At 56.8% G+C, this 14,127-nt stretch overlaps 1 protein-coding gene across 2 annotated transcripts in view; it reads left to right on the top strand.

Moving 5' to 3' along the window:
* TBC1D14 (TBC1 domain family member 14) overlaps nt 1-14,127 on the top strand; it is a 109,057-nt gene that overhangs the window by 4,729 nt on the left and 90,201 nt on the right. For both annotated transcript variants that reach the window (XM_027545102.1, XM_027545103.1), the window contains exon 2: nt 5,832-6,567. In XM_027545102.1, the coding sequence (XP_027400903.1) occupies nt 5,849-6,567 (719 nt within the window). In that variant the 5' untranslated portion in view covers nt 5,832-5,848. The remainder of the gene's footprint in view (nt 1-5,831; nt 6,568-14,127) is intronic.

Here is a 14,127-nt window from a genome sequence, read left to right on the forward strand (position 1 = left end):
TTTATGGCTGTGCTGGGTTTTTGTCGCTACGCGTGGGCTTTCTCTAGTTGTGGCGAGTGGGGGCTTCTCTCTAGTTGCGGGGCATGGACTTCTCATTGCAGTGGATTTTCTTGTTGCGGGATACAGGTTCTGGGGTGCATGGGCTCGGTAGTTGCGGTGCGTGGGCTTCGTTGCCCTGCAGCATTGGATTTTAGCTCCCAGACTACGGATTGAACCCATGTCCCCTGCATTGGCAAGTGGATTCTTAACCACTGGGCCACCAAGAAGTCCCAAACAGCCTGATTCTCATGGGAGATGTCAGTGGGTTCTCCCTGATGTTACATCCAGGCTCGAGGGGAAGGCCTCGGGGAGCCACTCCTGTGGGGAACCTGGTGGTCCCATCAGAATCCTCCCCGGGAGACATGAAGGACCCCGGAGAGGCCTTCAGAAGGGTGACGGGGCGTTGGAGATAGGAGTGTCGGGGGGCCCTGCATGTGAAACTTCGGGCAGGTGGCCACATCTGACTCAGCAAGCTGTGTCGTCGTTCCCATCTGTGAAATCCTGCTCTTTCGCTGGAGCGGTGAGGATTTGAGGAGGTGCTCCATGTCTGCATGAGGGCTGCAAGGAGCAGAGCTTACCGAGGGGCTGCGGGGTCGCAGACTTGGGCTCAAGCCCCAGGTGCTGCCGCATCCAAGAGGACACGTGGGTGGGCTCTGTGCCTCAGTTTCCTCCTCTATGCAGTGGGGTTAGTGCCTGGCAGAGGACTGTTGAGGGCCCTAGAACAGACTGGTGTGTCAAGAGCCTCCAACAGTGCCTGGTGCTCATGAGATTGTAGTTTTATGGTGATGCTCTGGGTCGGGAAGATCCATCCCCTGGAGCAGGACATGGCAACCCACTCCAGTATTCTTGCCTAGAGAATCCCCACGGACAGAGGAGCCCAGCGGGCTGCAGACCATGGGGCCGCAGAGACTCAGACGTGACTGAGTGACTCAACAGCAACAGCTGGTGTTGTCCGGACTTGCAGGCCTAGTGCCTGCCCTCCTGAAACTTCAGATCTGTGACAGATGTGCCTGTAGACCATGGCTGGCAAAAAGGAGCTCTGTGCGCCCAACTCTTAAGCGGAAGGCACAGAAATAGGAGGCAGGGCTGGGTTGGTGGGAGGCTTGGCAGCGAAGGGGAGTGCACCCTCCCTGGAGGGTCGGGGATGCAGCGCCGTCCCCGTGGGATGGGAGCGTGAGGGGGCCGCTCTCCCCTGCGGTATCCGGAGAGGAGGCGGTACAGGAGGCCGCGTGTGGCTCACGCCCCGTAGACGGGAAGGAGCCACGGGGACAAGCGCAGAGGATGTATGCATGGACGGGCAGAGCGGCTTCTGCCCGAGGCCGCCCGGGGTGGGCTTTTTTTTTTCCCCCTGGGGATATAACTAAATCACTTAGCTGTGGTTTCATGAACTGTTTCTTTTTTTTTTTTTTGTATTTATGAAGAGTTGGTTTGAGTCCTGTTACTTTGTAAGGAGGAGAAAATTAAATTGTTGCTTCGAGCCGGGCTTGTCTTCCAAAGCCTCGTTCCCAGTCTCTGGTGGCAGAGCTGCTGTCCACTGTCTTGACCTGTGTTAAACTAAAGGTGGGCCCCTGGCGGAGCGAGATCGTTCCAGCCTCTCAGGGCGGCCCTTTGCCTCTTTGTTTCCTTCACAACTCAGTTTCTGGCAGGTAAATAAAACTCCGGCAGCCGCCTGGAATAAAAAGCCTTCCTCTTACCTGTGCTTGACGGCACGTGTGTTTCTGTGCCTCGGGCGGTGATGGCTGCTCATGGTCAAACTGGCCTCTGGTGCCAGGCTGTGCCCGGGGACGCCGAGAGCCCAGGTCGCATGCTATGATGCCCGCAGCACGAGCGGTCATGTGTGACTTTGGGAAAGGGCGCGGAGGGAAATTTTGTTTTGCTGTCCTGAGCCGTCAAAGGTCGAATGTGTCAACCCTTGCCGTCTAGTCTAGCAGGCGACGTGGCGCGCAGGATGGTCATGGCCCACGGGCTGGGTCTGCCATCCACACACTTTGCCGGGAGAGTGTGGTTGCATTTGCTTCTCTTCCGTGAGCTCCCCTGCCCACCTTGTTGTGGAAACACAACCCAGCTCCCAACAGAGGTTTCTTGGATGGACGGCCCCTGACACCCTCCGCAGCTAGAATCTAGTCGTCGGGAATACTTAATTCAGCAGACAGGTTTTCTCATTCTTCACCGTTGGAGGCGTTTGCCCAGGCATCGACATCCAGGTGCCTTGCCTGCAGCTCGGGAGCCCGGGGAGGGGACCCCAGAACTGCTGAAGGTGGGGTGCAGCCACAAGGAGCCCCGGAGAGAGGAGGGCCCACAGCTTCCTGGGGGCGGGGAAGGCTTCTCAGAGGAGCTGCCTTGGGGGCGTGCTCCGTCCCGGGGACACCAACCCCTGGGGCGCTGGTGGCTGAGTAGGAGACAGAGTCCCCAGGGCAGTGGGTGTTGAGAGAGGCGTGCTGATGGCCCGAGACTGGCGGGGCTGGCGGGGGACAGGTGGGTCCTGGGGGTCCGGCACCAGCCCACAGAGTCGAGGCTTCCTCTGTCTTGAGAAAACGTGTGACTTGGAGGCCAGCCGTGGGCAGCTGCCTGCTGGCTGCCTTCCAGCGTCCACGCCGCTGCCTTGCTCGGAAGCACGCCCTTTGTTTGTGCTGCCCCCTATGCGGGCCCGGTCGGGAGGCCGGCTTCGCTTTGTGCTCTGGCCGCCCCCGGTGGAAGTGCTTGAGGGCGGGTGGCTTGGCCCTCGCAGAGTTCGGTCTTAGAGGATGTTGCAAGCGGAAGGACTTTTTCCCCTTTTAAGCTTCTTTTTCCAGAGTCTGTTCTCTGAGGCTGTTTCCCAGGTTTCAGGAACTGAAACTGGACCTGGAACCCTTGGAGCCTTAGAGGCCCCTCAGCTCCTTCTTAGAAGGGGCCCTGGGGCTGCTCCTGGTGGCCCCGAGCCCGAGGCTGTGGGACGGGCCATGGCCAAGTGGCTTCGAACTCCATCCCACCTGTTCTTCTCTTCCCTGGGCTTCTGTCTTCGCAGCGGAGGAGCAGGGGGCCTTGGGTTCCCTTAGCACACTTGTTCCTGTTCCTGTCTATTCTGGTGTCAAAATGCCAGTTTAAATCCGTCCCCTCCGTGCGTGTCCACTGTGCCTGTGGCTGAAGTAGAGGGCGCCTGCCACGTCAGAGGCTCCCCTCGCTCAGAGGCCTGCCCGTGAGTTTCATGCTGTTGCCCCATTTTACTCCTGGGCTGGAGGGGAGTTGATTCTCAGAAAGGTTAAGTGTCTCCCGCACTGGCAAGTCAGGAGGGTTTCCACTGGCCTGCCAGAGGGTCTCCGCTCTGCTGACTGTATGGCCTTTTGTGTTTATGGGTTTTTTTTGTCAGTTTGACCTGTTGGAATGTTGATGGTGTCTGGATAATTCCTATCACCTTTGCCACTGCCCAAGATTAGCTCTTAACTATGTGCTAAAAATGTTTCTTGCTATATTTTCCTTTTAATTAGAATTTTTTTTAGAACTGTAAAAGTTTGTACACAGGTTTGCCTTCCTGCTGTGAATGTTGTGGCTTGACAGCGTAGTTCAGTTTGGGAGTTTTGCCAAGTCAGGGTTCCAGGGACAGTTTGCCCTGGCCTTGCCTGGGAGGGCTTCCCTGGTGGCTCAGAGGTTAAAGCGTCTGCCTGCAATGCGGGAGACCCGGGTTCGATCCCTGGGTTGGGAAGATCCCCTGGAGAAGGAAATGGCAACCCACTGCAATATTCTTGCATGGGAAATCCTATGGACACAGGAGCCTGGTGGCCTACAGGCCACGGGTCGCAGAGAGTCGGACACGACTGGGCGACTTCACTTTCACTTTGCCTGGGAGGAACTCGTGGCTGGGGACTCAGGGTAGGAACTGCAGCCCCGGGAATTCAGGGCAGCGTGAACTGCAGAGCATTTAAAATGTGTTCCGTGTGGTGAGCTGATGCCCGGGTCCTTTTGGTCCTTTCTGCTCTGTAGGTTGAAAGTGAAAGTGCTAGTTGCTCAGTCGTCTCTGACTCTTTGTAATCCCATGGACTTGTAGCCCACAAGGCTCCTCTGTCCATGGGATTCTCCAGGCAGGAATGCTGGAGTGGGTTGCCATTTCCTTCTCCAGAGGATCTTCCTGACCCGGGGACTGAACCTGGATCTCCCACATTGCAGGCGGATTCCTTACTGTCTGAGCCCCTAGGGAAGCCCTGTAGGTTAGGGAAGCGCTTTACTTAGCGTGATCACCTTTATGATCTCATTTTTGTATTACGCTCTCCTTTCGTTTGCCGTCTTATTTTGGTGTCGTGCAATGTGGTTTCGTCTTGCCAAGAAAAACTGATAACCAGTTAGTACGACACCACAGTTAAATGATCCTTCCCTACCACTGGGTCACATTTCAAGGTTTTATATACAGTTCGGTCTGTTCCTGAACTGTGCATTTTGACTTTGCCCCTTATTTCTATCTTTGCTCCAGTGCTGCGCTGCGTGACAGGCCCCTTCAGTTTCTAGGGACGAGGGGCCTCACCCCTCCCCTGTTGTCTACTTTTAATGAATGTGCTTTTGCCGACTTGACATTGAGAGGCCCGGCCAGCTTCCTGAAGGGCAGCAGGACGCTCACTGCAGAAGCTAAAGTAACGCCCGAAAAGGAGTGGTTATCGGTGTCACTGCCAGGCTTCAAAACTTGCCGTTTGATGATAGCAGCCGCCCGCAGAGTGCTTGTGGGAGTTCGGGGTGGCGGGGGGGCGGTGGTCGGTGCCTGCTGAAGCCTTTCTCGCGGCACTTTCTCTCATTCCCCCGAGCCGTCTAGTGGAGTTGGGGTTAGAACCCAGGAATGTCTGAGTCCGGAGATCCCTTCTGTATGTTGTTCTGTTCCATGGATCAGATGTAAATGCACCACCGGGTTTCTTTAGTTTTCAGTATTTTAAAGGACAGTGGGAAGGAACACAGCGGAACGCACCAGGCTCTCAGTCCGTGAGGACTGCGCCTCTCACCCCCTCGTCCCCACCTGAGACTGAAACCGTAGGCAGGGCCTCTGTGTCACCAGCAGCTCGGACTCTCCCCATCAGGTGTTTCTCCAGGTTCGTGGCCTTTAGTTTTTTCTTTTATCGATTATCCTTCTTCATCGAACCAGCCTTCTGACCTGGGTTTTATAGCCCCAAACGGAGCCATTCGTCCCCTGGGTGGCTGGTTTGGGGCCAGCCCTGTAGATCCCAGCTGAGCCGCCAAGTGACAGCGTGACCCTGAAGGCTTTTCTGAACCCGAGCCTCAGTTTCGTCCGTGGGGAAGCGGATAACATGCCCTGCCTTGGAGACTCGAGTGAGGTGACTGAAGCACTGTGGAGAGCCGCCGCTCACCTGTGTCTCGGGTCGTCTCGTTGCGCCTGGCGCTCGCGGCCCATCTTGTTTTCTGTCCTGATGGAGACGTCTTGATGTTTATGCTGCCCACACATGTCGCACCTTGACTTGTGTGTGGGTTATGAACTCACATGCTTTTGACAGAGGTATCACGTGTTTATCATTTTAGAAAGCAAGGAAAACCAAACCCCTTTGCTCTGCTGGGCACGGCCCTCCTGCTCCCAGCGCTGGCCTGAGGCCCACGGTTGTGATTGGTGGGGTACTTTATAATATCGTGATGGTAGTATGTTAACATGCTAGCGTCTGGTCCTGAATTCATACTTTGGTATGTAGGGCTTTTTAAAGTTTTATTTTTCAAGGATTCCTCTTTTAAAAGGGGGCATCAGAACATTTGAACTCCAGAGGAGTTGCATCTTTGGCTTTTATATCCACTGTCTTAATTTCCATTTTTGTGGGTTTTTTTTCCCCTAGTTTTTCCTTGGACCAAGATGACTGATGGAAACCTTTCCACCTCTACAAATGGCGTGGCCTTGATGGGCATTCTGGACAGTCGACCAGGAAACCACATTCAGAACCTGCAACACTTGACTCTGAAGGCGCCCAGGTCCCTCTCGTTGCCCGAGTATGGGCCCAAGCTGAAACTCAGTGCTTTAGAAGATCGGCACAGCCTTCAATCGGTGGACTCGGGCATTCCTACCCTCGAGATCGGTAACCCGGAGCCTGTCCCCTGCAGCGTGGTCCACGTGAGGAGGAAGCCATCCGAGTCGGAGATCGTCCCTGAGCGAGCCTGCCAGAGTGCCTGCCTGCTGCCCTCCTACGCGCCCCCGGCTCCCGCCGGTGCCGAGCGGGAGCAGAGTGTGCGCAAGTCCTCCACGTTTCCCAGGACAGGCTACGACTCGGTGAAGCTCTACAGCCCCGCCTCCCAGACCCTGCAGCGCAGCGACAATGTCTCGGTGTGCAGCGTGTCCAGCCTCAGCACGGAGCTGTCCACCACGCTGTCTGTCAGCAACGAGGACATCTTGGACCTCGTGGTCACGAGCAGCTCCAGTGCCATCGTGACCCTGGAGAACGACGACGACCCGCAGTTCACCGACGTCACCTTGAGCTCCACCAGGGAGACCCGTGACCTCCAGCGGGACTGTGCTGGCGAGACGGAGGAGGGGAGGAAGCTGAGGCTCCTGGGGCCGTTCAGTCACTTCTTTACCAGGTAACGCTGTCTCCGTCTCTCTAGCAGAGCCAGGCTGTTCAGCTCAGACCCTTGCCTTGCTGTTCGTCCGAAGCGTGTCGCATGTTTCCTGCCCGTTGGGCAGATGCTGTTGTACAGATAATCAGGCCGTCTGTCCCCAGCAGCCCAGCATCCTGTGGGCTCGGCGGAGGCCTGGCGTGTTGGCGATTCTGCGGTCTGATCCCTCGCTGCTGGCTGTCACTCCTGAGGCCCTGGCTCACGCGGTCTCCTGTCACTTCCTGGCCGCCGGCCTCTGACGTGCTGTGGCTGAGGGTGGCCTGTAAGTGGCCATTGTTACTAAGTCAGCACCCTTTGTCAGCCTTATCCTCCGAGGGGCCCTTCAGGCTGATAACTGGAGTTTCCTGGGCCAAGCGGAGGTGCTGGTGAGGGTGATAATCGAGTTAGCAGCCCCAGGCCCCGCTACTGTGATGGGGGGCTGGGATGTCTGGGCGGCCCTGGGCGCGTCCCCTGCACTCCTGCATGGCCGAGTTCCTTTGTTTGCGTCTGTTCCTGGGCCTCCTGCTGAGGTGTGCGGATCACCGCCCCGCAGCCACCCACGTTCCGCCTGTGCTAGGAGCGGGCCGCGCGCCCCACTCCCCTTCCCCACAGTGGCCCGCCAGCCGGGCGCTGAGCAGGGATGCCGGGCTCCTCCAGCTCCTGCAGCGTCTGCCCATCTCTTGTGCCTCACGTTTACGTTCAGCATGCGTCTTGTGTGTGTGTCCTGGGCTCTGCTCCTGACTGGGAATGCAGGAGTAACACGGCCATTACTCTGGGGGACTTGCAGACCGACGGTGGTGGGGAGGGGACACTCAGTCAGTCACACAGGCAGGCACAAGCTCCCAAACTGTGGAGCGCTGCGAGGAAGTGCCGGGGGGTCTGGAGAGCGGGCCCGGAGTGGCCGTAGGCTCGCCAGCGGCTCTCTGGAGGGTAGGAGCCAGGGCCAGGCGGCTGGGCCTGCTTCTGGGGTCGGCCTGGCTGCCTTGAGCACGTCTGTCGTGGAGCCCATGCTGGGCATGTGGTGCTGGGTGTCCCTTCAGTACGGCATGATGTGCTGGCTGGAGTCAGCTGGAGACCTCTGTGGCTGTGGGCACTCGCGTCCACTTATGGCTGCCTCAGCTGTGTCATCAGCCGAAGTGGGGGTCATTTTGCATGAGCCTGAGTCCAGTCCTGAGTGAGAAGGTTCCCTGACATAGGCTCTGGTTTCATGGGGCACCTCTTCTCCATGATGCACCCATCGACGTGTACTGCTCTAGCCCCAGGAGAATTCCCGGCTGCAGACCTCGGTGACTCCATGATCACCTTCAGTGGAGGAGCCCAGGAACTGTTGGGGACACCCATGGTCCCCTCAAACACTGCTCTGTGGTTCAGATTCGAGTGGCCACACCATTTCCTTTGCTCAGATCAGAGTTTCTAACTTTCCCTGTTTGTGAATACCACCTGTGAAAGTCGCTCAGTCATGTCCAACCCATTGTGACCCCACAGACTATACAGGCTATGGAATTCTCCAGGCCAGAATACTGGAGTGGGTAACCTTTCCCTTCTCTAGGGGATCTTCCCAACCAAGGGATTGAACCCAGGTCTCTTACGTTGCGGGCGGAGTCTTTACCAGCTGAGCCACAAGGGAAGCCTGAATGCCATCTGGGCGCCTGTTAAATACGGCTCTTCAGGGCCCAGCCTAGGTCTCCAGGATCAGAGTCTCAGGGAAAATGCCTTGGAGACGGGTTTTTAGAATCCCCTGGGGTTCTTGGCAGATTTGGGAAGCCTAGCTTGAAAATAGAGGTTGCTGGGAAATAGCATGGAGGAACGAGCTTAGCTTTGGAGTTCAGCAGACCCGCACCTGTGTTATCGCTGTGTGACCTTGAGCAAGTTACTTCACCTCTCTTGAGTTCTCTTGTCTCTGAAACGGCAGTGGCGAGTGCCTGGCACAGGCGCCTGTTACGTCACTGACATGCGCCTTGTGCATCTCACCTGCGTCGTCATTGTTGGCTTTCCACGTCAGTCTCTTCATCTCCATGGTGGGTACGATGAGACCGCCTCGTCCGCTGGGCTGGGGGACGCGGTGGGCTCCCGTGTGTGAGGCTCGGTGCAGACCCAGACAGAGCAGACTTGGAAGAGTCTGTTGCTTGATGTGAGCGTCCTGACGGCAAATGCTTTGCTGCCTTTGTCTTGCTGTGTTGGAGCCCCTTCTCCTTTGAGAGCAGACGCCGTCCGTCACTGCAGATGGTTTCTTGAAAATCTTTCTCAGCTTTGTGCCACGGAAATCAGACATCTCCTCTTTGTTTTATTTCTTACTTCTTGTCTCCTTACCCTTGTTTTTGAGGACTGTGATACTGTAATTAGGAGCCGTTACTAAGTACCTTTGAAATATTAATGACAGATGAGTCAAGATGTGTGATGTCATGGGCCGAATGTAGTAGCCCAAAATTTGTAGCACAAATTTTTTGTGCTAGACTCTTGAGTGTTAGAGAAGAGTTTCAGCCTATAATCCCAGAGGGGAGAAAGGGTGGCAACTCTATGCCAAAAATATTCGGGACCCACTAAACATTTTATAGGTGGGTTACGGAGAGGGCTGGCCCACAGCGGCGCTCAGAGGCCGGTGGACCGCGTGCGTTTTTGTCGCAGGCAGGGCTGGGGCTGGAGCTGGGCCACTGTGGTTCCCAGCCCAGGCCCCTGCGTCATCCTGCTTCTCCACTCTCCCCTGCTGGAGCCTGGGCCGCCTGCTCTCCTGTTCCTCACCGAGTCCACTCTCCACAGCGTTTGTGGGCAGCGACGCGGGCAGTGTGGGGGAAGGCCAGTCAGGAGACTCAGGCGTGGAGGCGCTCAGGGAGCCGGGCACTCGGGGAGAGGTGGGGGGGCTGACCTGTGGGCGCCCTGACCGCCTGATGAGGGCGCACTCCTGGGGAGCGCTCCCCCGGAAGCTGGGCCCAGCTCCCGTCTGCGCCTTTGCCCCTTTCTTCACATAGGCTGCAGTGAGTACCTCTGGTGCCGGCTCCACCCTGAGCTTAGAGATAGTCCCTGCCACCCGGGGAAGACAGACACACAGCTGGGCCGGGAGCACGGGTCTTGGCATGTGTGTGTGTGTGTGTGTGTGTGTGTGTGTGTGTGTGTGTGTGTGCGCGCGTGCGTGTGCATGTTGGCAGGGGTGCTGAAGTCAGGAGTGCTGGTAAAGGAGTCAGGTTTGCTGGGTTCAGTGTGAGCTCTCCTACTTAATATGACCTTGCCAAGTTACTTCACCTCTCTGCGCCTTCAGGGGCGTAAAACTCCTGGGCAGGTTCACAGGTCGAATAGGTAAAGCGTCCAGGACACTTCTGGCACTCTCTAAGTAGAAGTTATCAATGATGCTAGCATAAATATGATCATTTCTAAAAAATACGTTTTGTGGCGCGCTCTGTAGTTCTCGTCCACGTTTGTGCTTTGCTTTGATTGGTCCGTTAATGGAAAGAATTGGGGTTTCCCCACTTTGGCTCTGCTGGCGCCCTGGGAGGGGTGAGCTTTGTGGTGGAGCCTGCTTTGTTCATTGAGCTGCTGGCCTCTCCTCGCTGGTTTTCAGCAGCACCTTTCCAGGGTGGCCGCCAGAAAGACCCTCAGCCGTGGGGGGTGTCCCCAGAGGGCCAGGGCGGGCGGGGTAGGAGGTGGGCAAAATCACCCAGCTGTTGAGAACCACTGAGCTAGCGTGCTGCAAATGTGGGTATTTAACTGCTCCTTTGAGGGGAATTTACTAATGTTTTGTATGTATTCTTTTAATTAAAGTGTGGTTGGTTTACAGTATTACTTTCATTGATTCAGTATTTTAATAGATTTACTTCATTTAAAGGCTTCTCTTGTGGCTCAGTTGGTAAAGAGTCTGCCTGCAATGCAGGAGAGCCCGGTTCAATTCCTGGGTCAGGAAGATCCGCTGGAGAAGGGATAGGCTACCCACTCCAGCGTTCTTGGGCTTCTCTCGTGGCTCACTTGGTAAAGAATCCACCTGTAATGCTGGAGACCCCCGTTCAGTCACTGTGTTGGGAAGATCCCCTGGAGAAGGGAAAGGCTACCCACTCCAATATTCTGGCCTGGAGAATTCCACGGACTGTATAGTTCATGGGGTCACAAAGAGTTGGACATGACTGGAAGATTTTCGCTTTTTCACTCCACTTAAAGTTATTATAAAGTGTTGGTGGCCTTCCACTGCTGTGGTATGTTTTGAGCAGGCCCCTCATCTTGTATAGACGAGAGGGATGGTGTTAAGGGATCCTCTGAGCCCAGAGCACGTCAGAGCCTTCCTCTAGAGGGCTGGCAGCACCGCAAGAGGGCCGGGCCACACACTTGCCTTCTGCGGAGACAGGGCTGGGGCGTCTGTGAGGCCCAGGGCTGACGGCTCTGCTCTGGTCTGGGAGGTGGGGGTTAGCTCTGACCATGTCCATCTCCTTTTGCACAGCCCCTCGTAAAGCTCTCAGGAGAGGGGATCGGAGCGTCCCCTGCCTAGAAGAGATGCTGGCACTGCATCCGAAGGATGAGAGGAGTGCGCCAAGTGCCCATGTGGAGCGGAGGGAACCGCCTGTGGGTGGCCGGGAGGCGTGGGGCACCTCGCTGGGTTTAAAGGACTGTAATGATGTGTTTTTCTGCTCTGCTTCCCGACCTGGCTGGGAGCTCCTCAGTGGTGCGCTGTGTGTGGTTTGTCCTGGCACCAAGTCGTGACTCGAAGGTGGAGACAGGAGGTGTCGGTGGGCGAGAGCCAGCGCTGCTCTGATGCCAGTTTCAACCTCCACTCGGCCGTTTTTGACCGCTGTGGCCTCCAGAAACTTCGTTACCCTCTGTGACCCCAGAGCGTGCTGGGTGACGGGGTTGACTGTACCCTTTGTAAAGAGCGGGCGTGGGGATGAAGCGAGGTCACGCAGGGGCAGCTCTGGGCGGAGCGCACACCCAGTGTGAGCATGCGGGCTCCTGGGCCCACTCTCTTGCTTTTGTTGGGCTTCACCAAGGTTGCTCTTTTGAAAAGGCCTGCCATCTGAAAAGGCTCGCAACCACTGGCCTAAGAGAACTGAATCTGTGTGTGGGCACTGTGACTTGGCATGAACACGCGCAACTGAAATTTTAGTTCCTGTACTGGTCTAGGCTTTTGGGGATTTGTTCATTTGAAAGGCAACCTGAGCAGTGCTAAGGAACACGTTTGCTCCTAGCTTTCTGATGAGGGAGGTGAGCGGGAACCAGAGACACATGGCGGCCGGAGCCCCTGGCGCCTGGGGAGCAGGCAGAGCGCAGGGCCCGCCGGGCGCCGTTCTCAGCCCCTCCATGCGGCCTCTGGGTTTGATCTTCAACTACTCAGGCAGAGGGTGGGTGTTAGCTGCTGTGGGCTGGCTTGTTCATCCTCCTAGGGGACCTTCCTGCCCTGGGGAAGCCTGAGAGTTAAACATGTGTGTTTCCCTGGTCGCTGGCAGCTGGGGCTCCCGGCAGGAATCAGGTCCCATTTATGAAAGACGGGAGGCAGGAGTCAGGCGGAGACCGTTTCTTTCCCCCTTTGGGCTGTTTCCCGCTGACTAGTGGTGTCACCGAGACATGAGCCTTGCCTGTAGCATCGCCTGGTGTCCCTGACCATGTGGCAGCGGCTGCGGCCTGCGTTCTGTTGCAGCGGCCCTGTCGCTCCCTCGAACTCGGTCCTTCCCACGGCAGCTTGGATGTGACCACTCCCCTCGTTCGTCAGTCCTGTTTTGTTCAGGGAGCCATTCCTGGGGCCCCAGTTTAGAGCCAGCTGCTTCAGCCCTTAACAGCGATTGGAAGTCATCTAATTCCTTGAGATAAATCCCTTTCTGCTTAAAATTCCTAGAGTGGTTTCTGTATCCTGCACTGAAAACCAGTGGATTCAGGTGAGTACGGTGATAATTCTCTCCCCTAGGGGAGGAGACTGCAGCAAGAGGTGGTTGCATAGCTTCACGGGATACAAAGATGGTCCGGGTTTGGACTCAGCGCTTAGGCTTCTTTTCTGGGACACAGAAGCTCATGCTTCAGAAGGTTGCTGGGGTTACAGGGGAGGAAGTGTACATGCCTGTGAGGCGCCTGGCCCGTGGCAGGCCTGTCAGTGTCTATTTATTTACTTATTGCCCGACTACGGCTTTGACCGGGTTAGATTTAGTGTCAGTAAATGGAGGTGTAACATTGTAACTAAGACTTTTCTGTGCCATCTGCTTGCCAGTGTTCTTTTTAACTGAAGGATGATTGCTTTACAGTGTTGTGTTAGGTTTTGCTATACAGCAAAGTGAATCAGCTACATGCATATCTGTATATCTGCCCCCTCTGGAGCCTCCCTCCCCCCATCCCCCCATCCCACCCCTCTAGGTCATCTCAGAGCTCCAAGCTGAGCTCCCCGTCTATACAGCATCTTCCCACTGTTTAATACTAAGCAGCGATTATAATAATATCAATATTAATATCAATAGTATCAATCACTGTTTAATAACAAGCAGCGATCTGTTTAATACTTTGCCTGTATTCCTGATGACTTCGATCTGGCATTAGTGATACACAAAACGCCTACTGTATATCTGAGCTGCTGGGGCACGTGTGTGCACACGCACTGCTGTGGTGCTTGGAGGGAGCAGTGATGGGCGCTCTCTTGCCCTCCCGCCTGCTGGGCTGGGGTCTTGGGGAACCAGGCCCTGAGCCTCTCTGGGGCCTGGTGTCCTTGCTGCAGAAGGAACTGAGGGCATCCGCCTTTCAGAGCTCTTCTGAAAGTGAACGCAGGGCTCCGGTCAAGGTGCTGAGCCCTGGTGCCAGGCTGGAAGGCACGGAGACGGGCAGACACACTGCAGGCGGCCGTGTGAGTCCCTGCGCTGGGCAGTGTGATGAGGGCTTGGGAAGAGGCAGGAGTGCAGCAGCAGATCCCTCAGGGGCCAGCAGGCCTCTGGAGCTGCCTCCTGGGTGCTCTCTGGCAAAGTCAAGGGAGCGGGGAGAGGCACAGCATTTCTCGGAAAGCGCCTTGACAAGAGGTGCTCAGGATGGAGCGCAGAGCTGGGAGAGGAGATGGGAAGGTGGTGGAGCCCAGAGTGGGTGGGGCTTCTGGGGACCACGGCACGTGGAGACCCCAGATCCGAAGCATGTAAGCGCCACAGGGAGGAAGACACAGGTGTGCGCAGGGCTGCTGAGCTGCCTCCAGGAGAGAGGGCGGAGCCTGGAAGAGGCGGGGCCCGGGTCCCAGCACAATGTGCGCACAGGGGGCGCTTCACCCCCTCGGGCGCCTCCCAGCTCTCAGGTCGAGCCGGCGAGCACCCACCCCTGACGCCACAGAGGCCCGCGCCGCCCCGGCTCGCATGCGGGGCTGGGGCAGGGAGAGAAAGAGGAGAGGCGCCCTGGAGACCCTGCAGGCTGGTGGTTGGAGCGCGCCTTTCCCCCAGGTGTTGGACTCATCCAGACCGCGTGTTCCAGAGCGTGGAGCAGGCTGGTTCAGCTCTGAGTCCCGAGGCTCGGGCTCCGGGCCGGGGAGACCTCGGCCGAGAGAGGTTAGACCCGGCGCCGCCTCGGCCTTGAGCCTGAGAAGCAGGGAAGGTCCCAGCAGGCAGGGCGCCCCGT

This window comes from Bos indicus x Bos taurus, chromosome 6 (assembly GCF_003369695.1).
Source record: "Bos indicus x Bos taurus breed Angus x Brahman F1 hybrid chromosome 6, Bos_hybrid_MaternalHap_v2.0, whole genome shotgun sequence".
Taxonomy (NCBI): domain Eukaryota; kingdom Metazoa; phylum Chordata; class Mammalia; order Artiodactyla; family Bovidae; genus Bos; species Bos indicus x Bos taurus.